This window comes from Salmo salar, chromosome 15 (assembly GCF_965601325.2).
Source record: "Salmo salar chromosome 15, fSalSal1, whole genome shotgun sequence".
NCBI lineage: Eukaryota > Metazoa > Chordata > Actinopteri > Salmoniformes > Salmonidae > Salmo > Salmo salar.
Genome location: NC_138305.1, coordinates 96657840 through 96682586, shown reverse-complemented (window position 1 = coordinate 96682586; position 24747 = coordinate 96657840). Strand labels below are relative to the sequence as shown.

Below are 24747 nucleotides of genomic sequence, written 5' to 3'. Positions count from 1 at the left end.
AGTGGGATTTATTTAGTTCTCAAGTACACTGACGTTAGCCAAGAAGTGCCCGTTCAAAGACACCCATGGCTGATGGAAGTTGAATATTTGTAGTTATCATCAATATTTCCTAATGCAGTTGTGTGTACATTGGAGTGGTCACAGGAAGCCAATTTACAGCATATAGGACAGCACCCTTGCACTTCCATGTTGTATTTTTTTGATAAAGGAGAAGAAGTGGGATGTTTGAGTGAAGTGGTACTCATGAGCAAGCTCTATGTTCCTGGGTCCAGTGTGTTATTTTCCAGTAAGATATGCTGCTGCTCCGTAAGAGCTGCCACTCAAGTGGTTTTACATTTGAACTAAACTGTCCATAGTGAGATAAGGTCCATATTGCAGTTGATTCTGATACTCCTTCAATAATGACAATTTTAAGATGCAAAAGCGTTTTTATTGTAGATGTTGCTCGTATTTTAACGTCATTGTCCTCAATGGAAGAAATGTATTAAATGGAACTGCTTTTCAATTAGTAAAATGCAAAAAATAGAAAATTACAAAATGTTTCACTCTAAATCTATCTCAGAGAAAAACATCTTACAGAAGTTATTCTAAAAACGGTAAGACCACTTCAGTAGGCTTTCCTCTCCACCAAGTGAGAACAGTACAGCAGTAGATAGAGTACGCCACCTAGTGCTCACAACTAGGACTACAACATTACATTTTTGACAATTTTTGGTATTAGAGCTGGTTTACCTGAAGCATTCCCAATTTATTTTAAAATGTGGGGTAAGAACCCTATTTCCACCAAAGGAAATGTAAGTTGTTGGCATGACGAATCAAATAGTCTATAGGACCTATCTTACTTGGCAAAGTGGTTGGTGCCTGGGTTGTTGTCTTTGCAGCTCTGATCAGTACTTCATTTAAAAGCCTGTGTTCTCCACCATTCCATAGGCTTCGTACAACTTGTTAACAAGATCCTTCTTCTCCTTCTCAGGCAAGAAGCTGGAGTTAGCGGAGTTTATGTTCTGAAAAACGAGGTGAGTGAGAGACTTATTAAACCATCAGGGAAGAGTATACTGTAGTATTTCATGGTATGATCAACAGTTGCATAGTATTTCATAGCCTGGTCCTGGATCTGTTTGTGCGGTCTTCCCAACTCCTTTGGTCATTAATTGTCATGTTAACAACCATAGGAGTTAGCTATACAGCATAAACAGATCTGGGACCAGGCTAAATATTTAATGGTATTGAGCTGCCAAGCCAAATAGGAAGAGTTGAAATGTATTTTCTTACCAGTCTCTTGAATTCCTCCTCTGTGAAGCCCATGTACTTCTGGGCAGTGCTGTAGTCTAAGTGCAGGGTGGAGTTGAAAATCAAAGGGTCGTCTGTGTTCAGGGAGTAGTTGGCCTTATCCTTTCTGAAGCTACACACACACACACACGTCATTCAGAGGGGATAAGTAAACCCAGACAAAAATGAAACGGTTAAAAAAAAAGGTATTGCTTCCAAAAGCCTGTTACAATCTTTATGGAATTGGGTTGTTGAAACTTTATCAGAAGAAGTATCATTCATAGAATTTGATGAGTAGTGAAAGATGGCTTACGTGATGACTGGATGCTTGGTGAAGTCTGGATCACAGGCTCCAGTCAGTTTGCTGGATATGGGACACACCTGAAAATCACACAGCATTCCTTCCTTACAGAACAGTAGCCTTGTCTGCCAGGATTCTAGGCTGTAGTCGGACACATGGCTAGTGGAGGAGAATAGTTCTTGGTTGCCTCCCAATAAGCTCGCCTTCCTCCTGAAGTGTGCACATGTTCACTACTCCCCACAAGTTTAAAATAAATGTATTGGCTATGGGGATTTTCCATATACAGTGCATTCGGAAAAGTATTCAGACCCCATGACTTTTTCCACATTTTGTTACGTTACAGCCTTATTCTAAAATGGATTAAATGAATTTGTTCCTCAATCTACACACAATACTCTATAATGACAAAGTGGAAATACCTTGGAAAGGCATACACCTCTCAGAGCAAAAACCAAGCCATGAGGTTGAAGGATTTGTCCATAGAGCTCCGAGACAGGATTGTGTCAAGGCAGATTTGGGGAAGGGTACCAAAAACATTCTGCAGCATTGAAGGTCCCCAAGAACACAGTGGCCTCCGTCATTCTTAAATGGATGAAGTTTGGAACCACCAAGACTCTTCCTAGAGCTGGCCGCCTTGCCAAACTGAGCAGTCGGGGGAGAAGGGCCTTGGTCAGGGAGGTGACCAAGAACACGATGGTCACTCTGACAGAGCTCCAGAGTTCCTCTGTGGAGATGGAAGAACCTTCCGGAAGGACAACCATCTCTGCAGCACTCCACGAATCAGGCCTTTATGGTAGAGTGGCCAGACGGAAGCCACTCCTCAGTAAAAGGCACATGACCACCCACTTGGAGTTTGCCAAAAGGCACCTAAAGGACTCTCAAACCATGAGAAACAAGATTGAACTCTTTGGCCTGAATGCCAAGCGTCACCTCTGGAGGAAACCTGGCACCATCCCTACGGTGAAGCATAGTGGTGGCAGCATCATGCTGTGGGGATGTTTTTCAGCAGCAGGGACTGGGAGACTAGTCCGGATCGAGGGAAATATGAAAGGAGTAAAGTACAGAGAGAGATCCTTGATGAAAACCTGCTCAGGACCTCAGACTGGGGCGATGGTTCACCTTCCAACAGGACAATGACCCTAAGCACACAGTTAAGACAATGCAGGAGTGGCTTCGGGACAAGTCTCTGAATGTCCTTGAGTTGCCCAGCCAGAGTCCGGACTTGAACCCGATCGAACATCTCTGGAGAGACATGAAAATAGCTGTGCAGCGATGTTCCCCATCCAACCTGATCGCTGGAGAGGATCTGCAGAGAAGAATGGGATTAACTCCCCAACTACAAGTGTGCCAAGCTTGTAGGGACATACTCAAGGTGTAATCGCTGCCAAAAGTGCTTCAACAAAGTACTGAGTAAAGGGGTCTGAATACTTATATAAGTATTCCATGAAAGTATTCTATATATATAGATAGATAGAGAGAGAGAGGTATTATATATAATACTTTCTTCTCTGCAGATCCTCTCAAGCGATCAGGTTGGATGGGGAACATCGCTGCACAGCTATTTTCATGTCTCTCCAGAGATGTTCGATTGGGTTCAAGTCCGGGCTCTGGCTGGGCAACTCAAGGACATTCAGAGACTTGTCCCGAAGCCACTCCTGCATTGTCTTAACTGTGTGCTTAGGGTCATTGTCCTGTTGGAAGGTGAACCATCGCCCCAGTCTGAGGTCCTGAGCAGGTTTTCATCGAGGATCTCTCTCTGTACTTTACTCCTTTCATATTTCCCTCGATCCGGACTAGTCTCCCAGTCCCTGCAATTTCTAAAATCCATGAATCCATTTTAGAATAAGGCTGTAACGTTACAAAAAGTGAAAAAAAGACAAGCGGTCTGAATACTTTCCGAATGCACTGTACCAGTCATTTTACTTTAAATCCATGTAGGAAAGTAAACTAGTAGACCCTTTGGGGGAAAGGAGCAATTAATTGGGACACAACGATTGTGTAATGTCTCTTCATGACCACCAGAGGTCATTGCACTAGCTGCCTTCATGGTAGGAAAAGGCTATAAGTCCACAACCTGATGCCCAAACTGATATTTTATTTCATAAAAGTATTAAAATTAGGTTAAGGTTAGGGTCGGGGGTTAAGGATTTGGTTAGGTTTAACGTAAAGGTCAGTTTTTAGTTTTTTGCTAGTCGGTTTAAACTTCAGCTGTGTCCTTATAGCCTCTCCATTCATGGTAGGATCTATTTGCCTTGTTTTGAGGTATGCTCATACATCATGTAATATTCTGTGTGTACAAAGTCTAATGTTACTTTACATTACAGGTGAAATATAAATGTGTATGTTCTTACCTCAAAATGCATATTCTGCTCCAGGAGTTGTTTGTACAGCACTTGGTCCTCCAGTGTGTTGTAGCCATGTCCTATTCTCTCTGCTTTCAGGACCTCCACAGCCTGAAGAAGTCATGAGATACTGGTCATCAAGCAGTTTTGTCAATATCCTCTCACGAACAGACCTACTGGCTATTCCTGGCAACATGCTGTCTTTGGTTGCATAGTTGCCTGACATTTTAGAAATATGGCTTCCATAGAAAGTAATTCACATAGGCTAGTGAAGAATTCCAGGGTGACGTGATATTGGAAAGTGATGAACAGACTAGTGCGCTCTGTGTACTCAGTTGTTTTACTTATTTCTATCTGACATACAAACCGTATTTACGTTCTTATAAAAGGGGAGATATGTTTTCACAACGCAGTGTCACTTATAACATGATAACAGTTCGGTGAGAGACGTTATGACGTACAGTACCAGGCAAAAGTTTGGACACCTACTCATTCAAGTGTTTATTTGTACTATTTTCACCATTTGTAGAATAATAGTGAAGACATCAATACTATGGAATCATGTAGTAACTGAAAGTGTACAACAAAAAATGTTTTTAGATTCTTCAAAGTAGCCACCCTTGGCCTTGATGACAGCTTTGTATACTCTTGGCATTCGCTCAACCAGCTTCACCTGGAATGCTTTCCAAACAGTCTTGAAGGAGTTCCCACATATGCTGAGCACTTGTTGGCTGCTTTTCCTTCACTCTGCGGTCCAACTCATCCCAAACCATCTCCATTGGGTTGAGGTTGGGTTATTGTGGAGGCCTGGTCATCTGATGCAGCACTCATCACACTCTCGTTCTTGGTCAAATAGCCCTTACACAGCCTGGAGGTGTGTTTTGGGTCATTGTCCTGTTGAAAAACAAAGGATAGTCCCACTAAGCGCAAACCAGATGGGATGGCATATTGCTTGTTAACATGCTGGTTAAGTGTACCTTGAATTATAAATAAATCAGTGTCATTAGCAAAGCACCATCACACTTCCTCTTCCATGCTTCATGGTGGGAACCACACATGCAGAGATTATCTGTTTACCTACTCTGCGTCTCACAAAGACACGGCGGTTGGAACCAAAAATCTCAAATTTGGACTGATCAGACCAAAAGACAGTTCTCCACCGGTCTAATGTCCATTGCTCGTGTTTCTTGGCCCAAGCAAGTCTCTTCTTATTGGTGTCCTTTAGTAGTGGTTTCTTTGCGGCAATTCGACCATGAAGTCACGCAGTCTCCTCTGAACAGTTAATGTTGAGATGTCTGTTACTTGAACTCTGTGAAGCATTTATTTGGGCTGCAATCTGAGCTGCAGTCAATTGCCGATTTCTGAGGTTGGTAACTCTAATGAACTTATGCTATGCAGCAGAGGTAACACTGGGTCTTCCTTTCCTGTAGCGGTCATCATGAGAGCCAGTTTCATCATAGCGCTTTATGGTTTTTGAGACTATACTTGAAGATACTTTCAAAGTTCTTAATTTTCCGCATTGACTGACCTTGTTTTAAAGTAATGATGGACTGTCGTTTCTCTTTTCTTATTTGAGCTGTTCTTGCCGTAATATGGACTTGGACTTTTACCAAATAGGGCTATCTTCTGTATACCAACCCTACCATGTCACAACACAACTGATCGGCTGAAACGCATTAAGAAGGAAAGAAATCCCACAAATTAACTTTTAACAAGGCACATATGTTAATTGAAATGCATTCCAAGTGACTACCTAATGAAGCTGGTTGAGAGAATGCCAAGCGTGTGCAAAGCTGTCATCAAGTTATAGGGTGGCTACTTTGAAGAATCTCAAATATAAAATGTATTTTGATTTGTTTTAACACTTTTTGTTTACATGAGTCTATGTATTATTTCATAGTTTTGATGTCTTCACTGTAGAATAATAATGTAGAAAATAGTAAAAATAAAGAAACCCTTGAATGTGTTGATGTGCCCAAATGTTTTATTTTTCACTTATGGTGAATTAGTTCATATTTCATTTCCTCTACATCATTTTATAACTCCTGACAAATGTAAACACTTACTTTCTTACTAGTGAAACACAGTAAAAAGTTGAACTGTCATAGAAATATTTAATGGTCCACAAAGGCTGTACAGGAAAGGGAAGCTCACCTCTTTCACCACAGAGGCAGGGCCTACCTCTCCAGCATGAACTGTTCTGTGGACCCCACATCTCTCTGCTTCCTGTCAACAAGGTCACTCACATCAACACCAAGTTAACATGAGAAACATCTTGCTTTGACCGACTGAAATACCTTCCATTGTCTTGAAACTGTCATTATACATGGATGAACATAGTCATAACATGATTCCAAGAGCTTATGCTTCGGTAAAGAGAATGCGTTATTTTTTGCCAAAGGCTAGATTGGTAAGAATTGCATCTCGCAAACATTTGAGAAATGTCAGATCTGCTTTTGACAAAACCCAGCTTAGAATTTAAGACCTCTGAATCTAGAGCTTGTACATTCATAACTGTCTGTATTAGTATCAGTGTGGCACGCTACTAAGAGCATGTCAATTCTCCGACTCCTAGTGTTTGGAATTGGACTTCGTCACTAATGATTTAAACAGATGTCCACATTTATCACTTCAGCCACTGGTTGACCTTAGCACAGTGTTCCCAGATGTTATCCTGGGGGGAATGGCTGTGTGTTTAATTCAGGAACCACCAGAGAGAGAACAAACTATGCAGCTGAAACACTTAAGTGGCATACTTTGGACAAAATGCCTAAATTTGGTCATCAGGAACACGGTGAATAGTTTCACTGATTCAGTTATTGTTCTTGAGAGAGTTTTCTGTTGCAAGAAATTGCAGACCTCTCCAACTGTTTGTCTAAAGCGACCTTCAGGTCTCCATTTATGGGTATATGTATAGAGTTAATGAGTTATAATGATAAGGTGCAAATTATTGGCTAGTTATAAAACAAATCAACCAATTGTAGGCCTTTTAAGGTCTGAGGTTCTGCAATAGCCCTAATAAAGATCGGTTGTACTTTAACTCTGTTATCTGACAACGGGTAGCCAACAGTGTCAAATGTGAATATATATATATATATATATATATAAATGTGAATATATATATATATTTTCATTGTGTCACACATTTTAAATTCTTGTGCAAGTTGGGGGGTGATCTGCCACCTTTTTAAGCAATAAAAATTAGCATGACAGCGTTCAGTAGGAAAGTGGTTAGCCTCATATCCTGCTGAGGCTACCTATTGTCTTGTATCGTGGCCATGAACCATGCATGCATGGAAGAGTTGCCTACAGCACCTACAGAATGAATTGAACACGAGGGTTCAAAGTTGGGCAGTGGTAAGTTACCTCATAGGCCATCCTGTGTCCTGGGTAGGCCTCACAGTTGAGTGACTCGTCTCCTGCCAGATCAATAGCCACCACTCCATCCTTCTTGTACTTCTTACACAACTCCACCACGCCCATGGACCAGCCTGTGCAACGCAACAACACACATTTATTACAGGACAGCAGCAACCCAGTGAGGTCAAAGACCCAGAGACAGGTTGTTATAAAATGCAGGATGTTTGATTTGTGTGGATGTTTGTGAAATGTTTTCATGCTAGATCTATGACCTAAAGGTTATCTGAATATCTGCTGCTGCGAATGAGAGACATTGTGAATCATGTCAAGCATCTCCGTGAAAGCTGGTGGAAAGCAATGGTTGTAAAGGTCAAATTGTTCAGTTCCAAACTTAACGTTAACAAAAGCAGAACAAAATACAAAAAATAAAATACTGACAACAGAAAACTGTTCACTGGAATGTTTGCCTAAAGTAGCCACTTGTATTTTGTTGCATGTAATAACAAAAACAGATACTATGCTCTGTGAAGTCAGAAAGTTACATACAACCAAATTACTTTACTGCTGGCTCTATTCTGGACTGTAGCATAGGAGATTTGGCTTGCAATTTTTAATTCAGTGATATTTTACACAAATGAGCCCCTTTTTACTGTCTGCATTAGGGTCAGCAAATGGTGACATTAGCTAAGGTGAAAACTCAATAATAAGCACAGCATCACACCATCCTCACATATAGATCAACATTGAGTGGGGATGGAATGAAAAAAGACACACAATGCCCAAAACAGGAAGTATAGTGAGTATTTTTGACTGGGAGATGTTTGGCCTGCAACTTAGTGTGATGAGGATCACAGACAGACGACTACAGACAGGAAAACAGACAGAGGCAGTCAATAAGGAGGGGCTGTGCTGGGCCAGACAGACAGACAGGACAGGACCGTGAGGGCATTACTTGGCATGTGGCGCATGCAGCACAGAATGGACCTGGCTATGATGTTGAATGCCTTCTCTCCCTCGGCCAGACCCTGGTTCACCAAGCGAACAACCTCATCTGGGCTCAAGTCACCTCTGGGGGAAGAGAGACAGAGTGAAACCAACACACAGAGAACTCTTCAATGCATTGCGATGTCACATTTTTTTTATCTCTAAGAACAGATACCTACATGACCAATATAAGACTGCAATCGGAGAGCACAAGTAACTCAAAGAACTGTATTGCGCATGTCCATATAGTAAAGTGACATCAATCACACATACAGTATGTTCAAAGGTATGCTTTTCTGTCAGCTACTTTACCGGCTCAGAAACATATAGTATCATCTACATACTCTTTTTGGTTCCATGGAATGGGTTCTACGTCAGTGTTAGCCAGAAAGTGTGGGCTGTATCTGACTTCAACGTAGATCACCCCCTCTTTGGCTTTGTCCTCCACAAACTCATAGGCTATCCTCTTGATCGCCTCTCTGTCGCCACTGGAAAGGTCACAGAAAATCAGAGGAAGCCCAAGAGAAACAACATAAATATTTACTCAACTATGGCAGGTAATGAATAGTATTAGTCACCAGCAAAGGCCCTACATTTGCTTTAGATTTCATCACATTATGCTCATCCAGTTACAAATGAAGATGTTGGAAGAAGCTATATTTCAATTTACGACACATAAAATACAGGAAACGTTCTAGGAACAGCCCACTTTTCTTTGCGTCTCTTCCCTCTTGGCCTGCAGGGTTAGTAACAGGGTATTACAGGGTTAGTACTGGGTATTGCATGGTATTACATGGTAGTGTTTCTCTGAATGGCAGGAGGGTAATCTGATGGTAAATCCTCAGCACGCCACGCCAGGAGGACTATTACTGTCACAGAGAGGGCCAAGTGGCTGAACCAATGCTCCCTGTGACCCCTGACCTGAACTTGACTGGCACTGAGCCCTTCACTGCTACTGCCAATATGACTGACTGTCAGCAGGAGAAGATGACTATCATTATCCCTGTATGATAATGAAGGTAAAGGACATAAGATCAGCCTGTGTACAGTATTTGAGGGATGACATAGGGCAGGGGCCACCAATTAAATTAAGCCGCGGGCCAATTCTTTTTTGAGTGGATGGTCCTGGGGCAGGAACATAATTCAAAATAATTTGTAGACCTACACTGCAAATTGACCGCAAGAAGCCCAAACATATATAGTTTTTGACATATTTCCTAAATTAAAATAACTTGGAGCTGATTTCCTGGGGATTTTACAGCCATTTATGTCCAACAACAAAAATCATAATTTATATATATTTGGCTTGAGTTCCACCTATTGGGAACCCTGACATAGGGAATAATAGAATATTATAGTCATTTGTAATTTTCATTTGATTTTGAGTACATATCATTCTGTTTTGTAGTACACATTTCTGTAAAAGTCCCTGTGGAGCAATGGGTATTTTGGTTGGAGGGGTGGGAAATGTCTGCAAACTCAGTGGAACAGATATATCTAGCATCAATTCCCTTTCTGTTGCTTTTTGACTTTTGTAAAAAAGACCAGCATTTACACTAGATGTGAATGCCTGTTTTTAACATGCCTGGTCTGAATGCTTGTTGTCCCTCCCCCTGACCCCCTGTGACCCCCCCTCTGTGCCGGTCTATCCGCCAACACACACAACAATTCTGCATGAGCCAAACACAGCTAGCAAGTTCCCCATGTTGTTGTCGTGTAGTGGGGAAGCACCAGATGCAACAACACAGCTTTTCAAGGGAAGGCCTTACTAAAGAATGCTTCATTCAGCATAACTGCCAGCTAGCAGCTTCCCTGGCTGCTATTACAAACCATCATTGGGTCATCACTGGTCATACTTTTCATACTGGTTGTGGGCAGTGGTGTAAAGTACTTAAGTAAAAATACTTTAAAGTGTTGTAGTAAGTAGTTTTTTGGGGTATCTGTACACTACTTCCTATTTATACTTTTACTCCACTACATTCCTAATGAAAATAATGTGCTTTTTACTCCATACATTTTCCCTGACACCCAGAAATACTTGTTACATTTCAAATGCTTAGCAGGATAGGAAAATGGTCAAATTCACATACTTATCAAGAGAACATCTCTGGTCATCCCTACTGCTTCTGATCTGGCAGAGTCACTCGAGTGTGCCTCTGGCTATCCGTAAATTAAAATAAAAAAATTGTGCAGTCTGGTTTGCTTAATATAAGGAATGTGAAATGATTTATACTTTTCGCTTTTGATTCTTAAGTATATTTTGGCGATTACGTTTACTTTTGATACTTAAGTATATTTTAAACCACGTAATTTTTTACTTTTAGTCAAGTAGTATTTTACTTGGAGACTTTCACTTGAGTAATTTTCTATTAAGGTATCTTTACTTTTACTCAAGTATGACAATTGGGTACTTTTTCCACCACTGGTTGTGGAAAGTTACTGGTTAGTCTGGTATGGAGCTGATCCATCACAGAAAATGTTGTCTTTTAATACATTGTTTAGTTTCAGCAGTGGGTGAAATTTGAGGTTAGATTTTACTATGATTGTTGCTTTTTTCAAAAGTACCATCTTGGGGTCAAAATGTGAAATATGTTGATAGCTTTAGGGTTAAACATAAGGTAGTGTTGTAATGGGAACGATATCTATAATGACCAATTAGACTCTGTAAATTCAGTTGGTTGCCACAGACACACCTGCCTGCATCATGACCTGCTCCTGCATTACATCCACTCAGTAACCAGGAAGAAGATCAATCAAGACTGGTCTTAAGTGTTATTTAAAAGCTTATTGATTGCATTGCTGGCAACAACACCAATGAATCACCGTCATACAAGTACATAGACTCTCGACTTCCAACACCATGTAACTGTTGATAACAGAAATGTTTGTGCTTGCCAATTTTAACCGCACACTTGTTGTTTGTGTACATGGATTTTAGAATGTTGTATGTTTTTCCCCCAACACCACTTTCCATCAATTTGTATTGCAGACCCTCATGCCATATTGAGTCAAAAGATTTTTGGAAATCAACAAAGCATGAGAAGACTTTGCCTTTGCTTTGGTTTGTTTGTCAATTAGGGTGTGCAGGGTGAATACGTGGTCTGTCATACGGTAATTTGGTAAAAAGCCAATATGACATTTGCTCAGTATACTGTTTTCACTGAGGAAATGTATGAGTCTGCTGTTAATGATAAGGCAGAGGATTTTCCCAAGGTTGCTGTTGACGCATATCCCACGGTAGTTATTGCGGTTAAATTTGTCTCCACTTCTGTTGATTGGGGAAGATGCTAGACCTAAGGATGATGTTAAAGAGTTTAAGTATAGCCAATTGGAATTTGTGGTCTGTATATTTTATAATTTCATTGAGGATACTACCAACACCACAGGCCTTTTCGGGTTGGAGGGTTTGTATTTTGTCCTGTAGTTCATTCAATGTAATTGGAGAATCCAGTGGGTTATGGTAGTCTTTAATAGTTGATTCTAAGATTTGTATTTGATCATGTATATGTTTTTGCTGTTTGTTCTTTGTTATAGGGCCAAAAAGATTGGAGAGGTGGTTTACCCATACATCTCCATTTTGGACAGATAACTCTTTGTGTTGTTTGTTTAGTGTTTTCCAATTTTCCCAGAAGTGTTTAGAGTCTATGGATTCTTCAATTACATTGAGCTGATTTCTGACCTGCTGTTCTTTCTTGTTCCATAGTGTATTTCTTTGTTGTTTTAGTGATTCACCATAGTGAAGGCGTAGACTCATGTTTACTGGGTCTCTATGTTTTTGGTTGGACAGGTTTCTCAATTTCTTTCTTATGTTTTTGCATTCTTCATCAAACCATTTGTCATTGTTGTTTGAAATGTTTAGATTTGAAATGTTTAGATTTGAAATGTTTAGATTTGATTGGGAATCTGAGAGGTCAAATATACTATTTAGGTTTTCTACTGCCAAGTTTACACCTTCACTATTACAGTGAAACATTTTGTCCAGGAAGTTGTCTAAAAGGGATTGAATTTGTTGTTGCCTAATAGATTTTTTGGTAGATTGCCACACTACTTTCCTTCCATCTATAGCATTTGTTAATATTATTCAGTTCCTTTGGCTTTCATGCCTCATGATTGAGTATTGCTCTGTTCAAGTAGACTATGATTTTGCTGTGTTCGGATATGTGTGTCAGTAGGCTGACTGTGAACGCTCTGAGAGACTCTGGGTTGAGGTCAGTGATAAAGTAGTCTACAGTATTACTGCCAAGAGATGAGCTATAGTTGTTCCTACCGTAGGAGTCCCCTCGAAGCATACCATTGAGTATGTACATACCCAGCATGCGACAGAGCTGCAGGAATTGTGACCTGTTTTTGTTACGTTGTCGTAGTTAGGGGGGCGGAATGTTGTAATCTCCATGTAGGTGATTGTCCCCGTGTGCTGAGGGTATCAGGTTCTTGTCCAGTTCTGGCATTTAGGTCGCCACAGACTAGTACATGTCCCTGGGCCTGGAAATTATTGCTTTCCCCCTCCAGGATGGAGAAGCTGTCTTCATTAAAGCATGGGGATTCTAGTGAGGGGATATAGGTAGCACACAGGAGGAAATGTTTCTCTATTGAGATAATTTCCTTTTGAATTTCTAGCCAAATGTAAAATGTTCCTGTTTTGATTAATTTAATAGAGGGAGTTTCTGTAGGTCTGCTCTGTACCAAATTAGCATACCCCCTGAGTCCCTTCCCTTTTTCACACCTGGTAGTTTGGTGGATGGGACTACCAGCTCTCTGTAACCTAGAGGGCAACCAGTGGGTCCATCTCCTCTATACCCTGTGTCTTTCTCTCTCTCTCTCTCTCTCTCTCTCTCTCTCTCTCTCTCTCTCTCTCTCTCTCTCGTCTTCTTGAGACCCTCCTATCCTGTAACACTACCAGTATGAAGTAAACTAACCCTGACACTCATTTATCAAGATATTTGTCAAACTCTCACTCTTGAGTTTGACATCCTTAGCTTGTTCCCAGATCTGTTTTTGCTGTTTTACCAATTCCTATGGTCATTGTTATGCTATTGGCACAAATAGATCTGGGTCCATGAAAACCCCTCTCTGTGATAATGATAAGATAACCCCTCTGTGATAATGATAAGAAAACCCCTTCCAGCATCGAGAAACACCCTTCCAGCACCGTTAGCTGATGTGGGCTAGTTGATCTGGACATTTCTGACAAGTTATAAATATCTCTCTAAGGTATGCAATGACTAACATGACAAGAGGAACTGGTGATGCACTACCCAATTTACAAATTGCAACTTGTGCATTCTACTATTACAACTTTCAAGAGTGAGTTGAAAGCCGGACAGAGTTCCTTAAAAAAGTTGGTTCACAGTTTGGGAACCACTGTGCTAAATTACTAAAATGTAAATGAAACCAAAAGTTCAGGTGGTTAGTACAGTAGTCAGCATCTAATTATCTCATATCTATCTTTATGTTCAGGGTACTTACGCAATGATGTGCATGTACTCTGCGAACTTGCCGAGGAACTCTGTGAGCGTGGCAGGCTGGTGCACCACACAGATGTGTGTCATCTCCTTCACTGTGCATGCAGGCAGGGTAATCCCACGTCGCCTGGGTCAGACAGAGGACTTTAAAAGTACATTCAGCAATATTTAGCTACAGCTGTTCAATGTTCATTTCTCTAGGTTGAAAATGAAAGGAGACCAGGCATTTGCCATTAGGGCCCCTGGACTTTGGAATGGACTGCCAGATTTAATGCCTCTTTTTAAATCCGTGCTGAAGACACACTTTTATAAAGATGCTTTTAATATATTATTTATATGTATTATTTTAATTAAATGTTTTTTTTTAATTCTCCTACCTACTATCTTTGTTTGTTTCTTAGTGATTTTAATTGATTATTTTATGTGAATCACTTTGTTACTTGTATTGAAAAGCGCTATACAAATAAAATTATTATTATTATTATTTCAATTTATTATATTAAGGACTTAAAGAGTTCAAAAAGAGCCCCATAACTAGACCTACATGTTCCAAACACAAACACTGAAGAACATTGTATGTCACTTGAACCTAAACAGCCTTTTTGTCAAGGGTACTTGGCCATTCATGATTCAAGAGAACTGGCAAAACCAATTTTAACACATTATTTAACTAAAAGAAAAATGCTAAGAACTCAACAGGTTTATGAACTTACTCGGCAACGTCTAAGATCGTCTCCACTCGGATAGCGCCATCAAGATGCACATGCAGCTCAATCTGAAGATAATAATATGACAAAATAATTATAAGAAAAAACAAAATGTACTTTAATACGCAGTTCGCATGACTGGGCACCAAACATAGTGCAGTCAGTGAAAAGGCCAGTGATGCCAAAGAAGAGCAACTGAGTGCTCTGGCCCTTTTTCTAGCCACGAGTTACACTGACAAATGAAAGTGCTAAATGTTGACAGCTCCGCTATTACACCAGCTGACTACAGGGCAGACTGACTGTGGTCACCCCAAGCCTGAGTTACAACAAATTAACCATGACCATGGGATTCGATTGTAAAGGGAAGGTATTTTTATGTATCGTTTTTTGTAATATTGTGACAGTCCGAGGCACACACTGGTTGAGATTGAGAATGTGAAAATTATAGGCAATGTTAGGGAAATTAATCTTCCAAGAACAGCGGCAGAAAAGATCGAAACCATTTTTAGCATCTTCTCGTAACGTGTCTGACAGGTTGGCTCCTGAAGGGAATACCATTATGGTTATTATATAACGAGTTTAGCATGAGTGTGATAATTACGGTGTGACATGACCCCTGCTACTGACATTGGTATGACAGGAAACCAAGGACTTGACAGACAAATATCAGCATTAGGCTGTCAAGGTAGTATACTTTGAGGTATAATTTATGAAATCAAATTTTATTGGTCACATACACATGGTTAGCGGATGTTAATGTGAGTGTAGCGAAATGCTTGTGCTTCTAGTTCCAACAGCGCAGTAATATCTAACAAATAATCTAACAAGTCCCAACAACTACCTAATAGACACGAATCTAAAGGGGTGAATGAGAATATGTACATATAAATAAATGGATGAGCGATGGCCGAGCAGCATAGGCAAGGTGCAGTAGATGGTGTAAAATACAGTATATACATGTGATATGAATAATGTAAGACATGTAGACATTATTAAAGTGGCATTATTTAGAATGGCATTGTTTAAAGTGACTAGTGATCCATTTATTAAAGTGTCCAGTGATCGGGTCTCAATGTAGGCAGCAGCCTCTCTGAGTTAGTGATGGCCTTCCCTGTTAGTGACGGCCTTCCCTGTGGCTCAGTTGGTAGAGCATGGTGTTTGCAATGCCAGCATGGTGTGTGCAACGCCAGGGTTGTGTGTTCGATTCCCACGGGGGGCCAGTGCAAAAAAATTATAAAAAAAAAAAAAAAAAAATTTAAATGCATGAAATGTATGCATTCACTACTGTAAGTCGCTCTGGATAAGAGCGTCTGCTAAATGACTAAAATGTCAAAAGTCTGATGGCCTTGGATGCACCTGTACTGACCTCACCTTCTGGATGATAGTGGTGTGAACAGGCAGTGGCTTGGGTGGTTGTTGTCCTTGATGATCTTTTTGGCCTTCCTGTGACATCAGGTGCTGTAGGTGTCATGGAGGGCAGGTAGTTTGCCCCCAGTGATGCATTGTGCAGACAGCACCACCCTCTGGAGAGCCTTGCGGTTGAGGGCAGTGTAGTTTCTGTACCAGGCAGTGATACAGCCCGACAGGATGCTCTCCATTGTGCATCTGTAAAAGTTTGTCAGGGTGTTGGGTGACAAGCCAAATTTCTTCATCCTCCTGAAGTTGAAGAGGCGCTGTTGCGCCTTCTTCACCACACTGTCTGTGTGGGTGGACTATTTCAGTTTCTCTGTGATGTGTATGCCCAGGAACTTAAAACGTTCCACCTTCTCCACTGCTGACCCTTCGAGGTGGATAGGGGGGTGCTCCCTCTGCTGTTTCCTGAAGTCCACGATCATCTCCTTTGTTTTGTTGATGTTGAGTGAGAGGTTGTTTTCCTGACACCACACTCCGAGTGCCCTCACCTCCTCCCTGTAGGCTGTCTCGTCATTGTTGGTGATTAAGCCCACTACTGTTGTGTTGTCTGCAAACTTGATGATTGAGTTGGAGGTTTGCATGGCCACGCAGTCGTGGGTGAACAGGGAGTACAGGAGAGGGCTGAGCACACACCCTTGTGGGGCCCCAGTGTTGAGGGTCAGTGAAGTGGAGATGTTGTTTCCTATCTTCACCACCTGGGGGCGGCCCGTCAGAAAGTCCAGGACCCAGTTGCACAGGAAGGGGTTGAGACTCAGGGCCTCCAGCTTGATGATGAGCTTGGAGGGTACTATGGTGTTGAATGCTGAGCTGTAGTCAATGAACAACATTCTTACATAGGTATTATTTTTGTCCAGATGGGATAGGGCAGTGTGCAGTGCATTGGCAATTGCGTCATCTGTGGACCTGTTGGGGCGGTATGCAAACTGAAGTGGGTCTAGGGTGGCCGGTAAGGTTGTGGTGATATGATCCTTGACTAGACTCTCAAAGCACTTCATGATGACAGAAGTGAGTGCTACGGGGTGGTAGTCATTTAGTTCAGTTATCTTTGCCTTCTTGGGTACAGGAACGATGGTAGTCATCTTGAAGCATGTGGGGACAACAGACTGGGATAGGGAGTTATTAAATATGTCCGTAAACTCACCAGCCAGTTGGTCTGAGCATGCTCTGAGGACGCGGCTAGGGATGCCGTCTGGGCCAGCAGACTTGTGAGGGTTAACATGTTTAAATGTTTTACTCACGTTAGCCACTGAGAAGGAGAGGGGGGGAGGGGACGCAGACTTTGTTAGCGAGTCGCAATGGTGGCACTGTATTATCCTCAAAGCGGGCAAAGAAGGTGTTTAGTTTGTCTGGAAGCGTGACGTCGGTATGCGTGACGTGGCTGTTTTTGTTTTTGTAATCCGTGATTTCCTGTAGACCCTGCCACATACGTCTTGTGTCTGAGCCGTTGAATTGAGACTCTACCTTGTCCCTGTACCAGCATTTCGCTTGTTTGATTGCCTTGCGGAGGGAATAACTACACTGTTATATTCAGCCATATCGCCAGACCTCTTTCCATGGTTAAATGCGATGGATCGCGCTTTCAGTTTTTCGCGAATGTCGCCATCCATCTATGGTTTCTGGTTAGGGTAGGTTTTAATAGTCACCGTCATCTCCAATGCACTTGTTTATGAACGCACTCACCGAGTCAGCGTATAGATCAATGTCATTCTCTGAGGCTGACTGGAACATATTCCAGTCCGCGTGATCAAAACAATCTTGGAGCGTGGCTTCCGATTGGTCAGTCCAGCGTTGAATGGTTCTCGTCACTGGTACATCCTGCTTGAGTTTCTGCCTATAAGCCGGCACGAGCAAGATGGCGTCGTGGTCGGATTTGTCCGAAGGGAGGGTGGGGGAGGGCTTTGTATGCATCGTGGAAGTTAGAGTAGCAGTGGTCGAGAGTATTAGACCTACGTGTCGTGCAATCAATATGCTAGGTTTTTGGCCTTTCTAGGGAGTTTTTCCTAGGGAGATTTCCTAGCCACCGTGCTTCTTTCACATGCATTGCTTGCTGTTTGGGGTTTTAGGCTGGGTTTCTGTACAGCACTTTGAGATATCAGCTGATGTACGAAGGGCTATATAAATAAATTTGATTTGATTTGATAAAATTTAGGTAACATTGATCTCAAATTTGCTTTGTTAAAATCCCCAGCTACAATAAAGGAAGCCTCCGGGTAAATAGTTTCCAATTTACATAGAGTCGAGTGAAGTTCCTTGAGTGCCGTCTTGGTGTTCGCTTGAGGGGTAGGTAGAATGGTAGGTAGAATGGCCGGCATTTGATTGTAAGGAATGCTAGGTCAGGTGAGCAGAAGGACTTGAGTTCCTGTGTGTTGTTATGATCGCACCATGAGCTGTTAATCATAAAGCATACACCCCTGCCCTTCCTCTTCCCAGAAAGGTGTTTATCTCTGTTGGTGCGACGCATGGAGAAGCCCAGTGGCTGGACCAATTCCGACAACATATCCCGAGAGAGCCATGTTTCTGTGAAACAGAGAATGTTACAGTCTCTGATGTCTCTCTGGAAGGCAACCCTTGCTCAAATTCCGTCTACCTTGTTGTCAAGAGACTGGACATTGGCGAGTAGTATACTCGGGAGCGGTGAGCGACGTGCCCGTTTACGAAGCCTGCCCAGAAGACCTCTCCATCTGCCCCTTCTGCATCGCCGTTGTTTTCGGTCAGCTGCTGGGATTAGATCCATTGTCCTGGGTGGTGGTCCGAAGAGAGGATCTGCTTCGGGAAAGTCGTATTCCTGGTCGTAATGTTGGTAAGTTGACATTGCTCTTATATCCAATAGTTCTTCCCGGCTGTATGTAATAAGACTTAAGATTTCCTGGGGTAACAATGTAAGAAATAATACATAAAAAAACAAAGTACTGCATAGTTTTTTTAGGAACGGGAAGCGAGGCGACCATCTCAGTCGGCGCCATCTCATCTCAATTTACTGTCCACAATCAACTATGTGAATGTACAGTATAGACTGACCCCATGGTATGCTTTTCTAGCACAACCTCTTGGACATACGCGTACAATCTTTGGCACAGAATTGGTCTACTGTATAATTGCCTTGCAACCGGTAGCATGCAGGTTGAACCCTAACTGTTTGAACACAACAACTATTTCTCACTAGATGTCACCTTATGGAATTTAAGGAAACACTCTGTTCCTGTGAAACATTTAGGCTCTACTTTTTTTCCATATGGAACTATCTAAACACTCCATACATACAGTAGCTATATTAAATTAAAATTTAGAGCTCTGAGGTAGGCTACATAGTGTTCTACACACCCGAGTAAAATTACATCAAAGTACACTGAACTGCCTTTAAGAACTTACAGCAGCAGCTGTAATCTTGTCTCACAAAACCATTATCTTTTGTGTTAGGTTTCACTAAGTCAATACACATGTTTTATTCAATTTCCAGCACATTACACATTATCCACCCACGCACTCACTCATCATTTGTCTGCAATTCTTGGCAGAGTGATGCAATCATTTCCCCCCCACGTGTACTCAGCTTCCTCTGCCTTACAGTGTGCCTATAATGCATCGCTAAGGTTCTTTGTCAACAACCACTTTGTACACTGACTCTGAAAACATGTCCAGGGTGTAGGTCTCACATGACTGTTACTGCATCTCTATTCAGTCCACTTTGGAATAGCAATGGATATGTACACTACCGTTCAAAAGTTTGGGGCCACTTAGAAATGTCCTTGTTTTTGAAAGAAAAGCAAATTTTTTGTCCATTAAAATATCATCAAATTGATAAGAAATACAGTGTAGACATTTTTATGTTGTAAATGACCGTTGTAGCTGGAAACAGCTGATGTTTTATGGAATATCTACATAGACATACAGAGGCCCATTATCAGAAACCATCACTCCTGTGTTCCAATGGCACGTTGTGTTAGCTAATCCAAGTTTATCATTTTATTAGAAAACCCTTTTGCAATTATGTTAGCGCAGCTGAAAACTATTGTTCTGATTAAAGAAGCAATAAAACTGGCCTTCTTTAGACTAGTTGAGTATCTGGAGCATCAGCATTTGTGGGTTCGATTACAGGCTCAAAATGGCCAGAAACCAATAACTTTCTTCTGAAACTCGTCAGTCTATTCTTGTTCTGAGAAATGAAGGCTATTCCATGTGAGAAATTTCCAAGAAACTGAGGACCTCGTACAATGCTGTGTACAACTCCCTTCACAGAACATAGCTAACTGGTTCTAACCAGAATAGAAAGAGTGGGAGGCCCCAGTGCACAACTGAGCAAGAGGACAAGTACATTAGAGTGTCTAGTTTGAGAAACAGACACCTCACTTGCCTCTTTGCTTGACATCATGGGAAAATCAAAAGAAATCAGCCAAGACCTCAGACAAAAAAATGTGTAGACTTCCACAAGTCTAGTTCATCCTTGGGAGTAATTTCCAAACTGAAGCTACCACATTCATCTGTACAAACAATAGTACGCAAGTATAAACACCATGGGACCACGCCGCTGTCATACCGCTCAGGAAGGAGACGTGTTCTGTCTCCTAGAGATGAACGTACTTTGGTGCATAAAGTACAAATTTATCCCAGAACAACAGCACAGGACCTTGTGAAGATGCTGGAGGAAACAGGTACTAAAGTATATATTTTTTCACATTAAAACAAGTACTATATCGACATAAACTGAAAGGCCGCTCAGCAAGGAAGAAGCCACTGCTTCAAAACCGCCATAAAAAAGCCAGGCTACGGTTTGCAACTGCACATGGGGACAAAGATCGTACATTTTGGAGAAATGTCCTCTGGTCTGATGAAACAAAAATATAACTTTTTGGCCATAATGACCATTGTTATGTTTGGAGGAAAAGGGGGAGGCTTGCAAGCCAAAGAACACCATCCCAACCGTGAAGCACGGGGGTGGCAGCATCCTGTTGTGGGGGTGCTTTTCTGCAGGAGGGACTGGTGCACTTCACAAAATAGATGGCATCATGAGGCAGGAATATTATGTGTATAGCAATATAGCAATAAGAAGCAACATCTCAAGACATCAGTCAGGAAGTTAAAGCTTGGTTGCAAATGGGTCTTCCAAATGGACAATGACCCCAAGAATACTTCCAAAGTTGTTGCAAAATGGCTTAAGGACAACAAAGTCAAGATATTGGAGTGGCCATCACAAAGCCGTGACCTCAGTCCTATAGAAAATTTGTGGGCAGAACTGAAAAAGTATGTGCAACCAAGGAGGCCTACAACCTGACTCAGTTACACCAGCTCTGTCAGGAGGAATGGGCCAAAATTCACCCAACTTGATCCTAACTGACCTAAGACAGGGAATTTTTACTAGGATTAAATGTCAGGAATTGTGAAAAACGGAGTTTAAATGTATTTGGCTAAGGTGTATGTAAACTTCCGACTTCAACTGTATGTGTTTGCCTCCCTGCATGTGTGTGTGTGTGTGTGTGTGTGTGTAGAGTCTTGAAGAGGACAGTGTTTAAATACATACACAGATCAGATCTATGACAGCTGTTTCAGTCATTTACAGATGAAGTCATCTTCTGGCATTGTAGTAACAACTCATTTCCTCATGGGCTATTCTTCTGTGTTTTCCTACTTTACTAACCATGACCAATACAAAGCATTTAACCTGTTTCATCTATCAACAGGTATAAATGTAATGGAAGAAACTGTTATTAATCATCTGTGTTCTTGTTGTTATAAATGTGTGTCTATAACAGCACGACAACCTTATTTTGTTTGTGTCACAGCCATCATTACACAACTTTACGTAACAGCCATGATTACTGCACGACAATTAATTTTCAAACAATGTGACATGTGTAATGTATAGGCATTACATAACTTCACATAGTTCTGTTTCTGTTGCATGGATGGTTGAGCTCAGGCTCATCACGTCCCATACATTCAGTTATTGGTAGATAATCAAGATGTTATCAAAGTCATTCAAAGTCACTCTTCAAGGTTGTCCATCCCTGTTTACTGTATGACTACACACACACACATTACGCTTCTTGTTATCAGCTATCAGCTCCTCCCAATGTGCATGTTCTGCTGACTCAGGACCATGACTCCAAAGGGCACTATTGTTTGTGTGCAGGTGCTTCAGGGTGGTATATGTTCAAGAAGACTTAGAATCAGTATTTACTGAAGTGTCTTTCTTACCCCTGGGCCAGTATCTTGTGTCTCGGACTAGGAGTGCTGATCTAGGATCAGGTCCCTCCTGTCCATGTTATACATAATGATCTAAAAAGGTCAAACTGATCCTACATCAGCACTCCTACTCTGAGACGTTTCATGAACACGGGCCCTGAACTATGTCTTTATTACCCCTGGCCTCCTGAGCTAATGTCCTCATGTCTGAGCAACACACACACACACACACACACACACACACACACACACACACACACACACACACACACACACACACACACACACACACACACACACACACACACACACACACACACACACACACACACACACACACACACACACACACACACACACACACACTATCGTATATATGTGGTAGTAGAGTAGTGGCCTGAGGAAACCCACTTGATGTGTTGTGAAATGTAATGTAATGTTTTTAATTGTATAACTGGCCTTAATTTTGCTGTACCCCAGGAAGAGTAGCTGCTACCTTGGCAGGAACTAATGGGGATCCATAATACATACAAATCAATCGAGCACTCACTAGGCATTCTCCACCTACTGCGGATGTGCCCTTGATCAAGGAAACTTAACCCCTAACCTGCTCCAGGGTCACTGCTCTGTGGCTGACCCTGTGCTGCTCCCAGCATGTTGTGTGTTGTCTGTACGTTGTGTGTACGTTGTGTGTACGTTGTGTGTTGTCTGTACGTTGTCTGTACGTTGTGTGTTGGGGCTGGGGATTCTGACAGCAAAAACAACCACATTACCATTGTCTCTGAATAATGGAACAATAAAATATCTTCCTGATACCCGGACAGCAGCTTGCTTACCCTTAATCTCTCGTGGGCAGATTCTAAATGAGACATTACTTTTGGATAACCAAGATTCATTTACCCCCTACATCAGTTTAAAAAGGCAACACTGAAACAAGTAGAGTAGCCTACTGCTTATAATCAAAAACAAAGCAGCTTTAACAGCCAAACTATCTTATTACTGGTGTTTTTGATGCATTTGTCCACCATTTAATATTTAAACAATGGTATATATGTGTTATATAGGCCTACAGTGTCACCCCTAGTCTATTTGACGCTCTAAACACAGCCAGTAGACTTCATGGGCTTGACACATCAATCAATCTGGCTCCACTAGTAAATGCACCTGCCAATCCCACCACCCTGAGCCGCCTCTAGCCTTTCTGGGGCGCTAGGCGAGATTTGGTCGGGAGGCTGTGTTTCAGTTTTAAAGCAATCTGCAATTATTAATATTTTTACCATGGGGCGGAGAACATTTTTCCTGCCGTTCGTCACTGGTTGGTAATTTGGTGATGATTAGGCCTCATACAAGGGTTAGATAGCTGGCTAGACTACCTCACCTAGAAATGTAAAAGCTTTGAGTGACTGACATAAGTGGAAATATACTGACGCTCTAACCTGATGCCCGACGCCTAGCGCGCTTAGTCTGCCTATAGAAAGAGGCGGCACCACCAATGCTTATCCATAATTACAGTGAAATGTTATCTAATGCTCAACGTATTACATGCTATGTAAAACCCAAGTGAGTGTGAAAATACCACACAACACTTTAGAAAATGTATCAATAGAAAATGCATCTAGTTAGGATCTTCTTAAAACGTTTGGCTAGGTATTGATGCAAATGAATAGGCTACAGGAACGGCACACAGATTCTACTTTTCTACTTTTCGTTTCTTCTAACCACGTGTTTCCTTGATTTTAGAATGTAGAAACAAATGAAAGAGCGTCCTCAAACCCTATCATTACGGAACGAAGTACAGCCTACATGGTGACAAGTTTGAGGAGGAATAATAGGATAATGAATGAGTAAACAGGATAATGAATAATTTAATGCAACTGTCATTTTGCCTGATACATTAGTCGTCAAATACAACTTACCTTTGGTTTGTTAAATACTATTTGTTCAGTCAAGTGTTCTGCCATTGTGAAGGCTCTCCTGTGTCTGCTGGTGAATGTGAAAGTGCTGATAGCACAGAATGAGAGGCGCAACTTCAAGCTTGTCACGCCCAGGACTCGAATAGCGTTCAGTACTACCATTATATACATGTCTAGCTCGCATGGGACATGGGACACGCCTTGATCCTACCCCCAACAACAGCATGCAATTAGGCCTATTGTCATAAACGTGCTAGCAAATCGAGTTTATCTACCGTTATACTATACAAGGTATTGTAACCAGATAATTAGGTCTACAGATACATTTTCACGGTAACAATGTTTCCACGGTGTAACCAGTAGACTAGTTGTGGTGAGTAGGATTAGCAGCATACAGTAGGTTAATCGTTGGCCAAATGTTTAGAGGTTTACCAATGATCTAATTATGGCCTGTCCAGAGCTACTGTAGCCAGACCAAGTCCTATACATCCAGGGAAAGGAGGAAGTGATACATGTAATCAGTTACATGTAATCTGATTACACAAAACAAAAATGTACCTGAATTTCCAGCAAAAATATTGTAATCAGATTACAGATACATTTGAAAAACTAGATGATTACTTTACTAAATGATTACTAGATTATCTACTTTTAAAAACAGAAAGGATGTTTGCAAAAAAATACATTACAATACAAAATACAAATAAAAAAAATACTAAAACTTTGTTTTCTAAGTAACATTAAATTCAGCATTGAAAAAAAGTGCATTTTTAAGTTTATTCCTTTGAGACCACAAGTCAGAGACCACTATGATGA

At 41.4% G+C, this 24747-nt stretch overlaps 1 protein-coding gene across 1 annotated transcript; it reads right to left on the bottom strand.

Moving 5' to 3' along the window:
- Positions 1-408: 408 nt before the first annotated feature.
- On the bottom strand, positions 409-24104 carry LOC106572614 (adenosine deaminase). The gene is made up of 11 exons (XM_014146953.3): positions 23935-24104; positions 14432-14493; positions 13723-13845; positions 8601-8744; positions 8225-8340; positions 7279-7403; positions 6067-6138; positions 3922-4023; positions 1583-1650; positions 1273-1402; positions 409-1004 (listed from the first exon to the last, which is right to left on the bottom strand). The coding sequence occupies exons 1-11, from the start codon at positions 24100-24102 to the stop codon at positions 900-902; spliced, it is 1215 nt and encodes a 404-aa protein (XP_014002428.3). The 5' UTR covers positions 24103-24104; the 3' UTR covers positions 409-899.
- Between the last annotated feature and the right edge of the window lie 643 nt (positions 24105-24747).

What these genes read in the sequence shown, in the direction of transcription:
- LOC106572614 (XM_014146953.3), bottom strand. Translation starts at nt 24,102, where the DNA reads ATGTATATAATGGTAGTACTGAACGCTATTCGAGTCCTGGGCGTGACA. An exon ending in GAGTACATGCACATCATTGC is followed by an intron (nt 8,745 to 13,722) that starts GTAAGTACCCTG and finishes TGACCTTTCCAG; the next exon opens with TGGCGACAGAGAGGCGATCA. An exon ending in AGCAGAATATGCATTTTGAG is followed by an intron (nt 1,651 to 3,921) that starts GTAAGAACATAC and finishes TGTGATTTTCAG; the next exon opens with GTGTGTCCCATATCCAGCAA.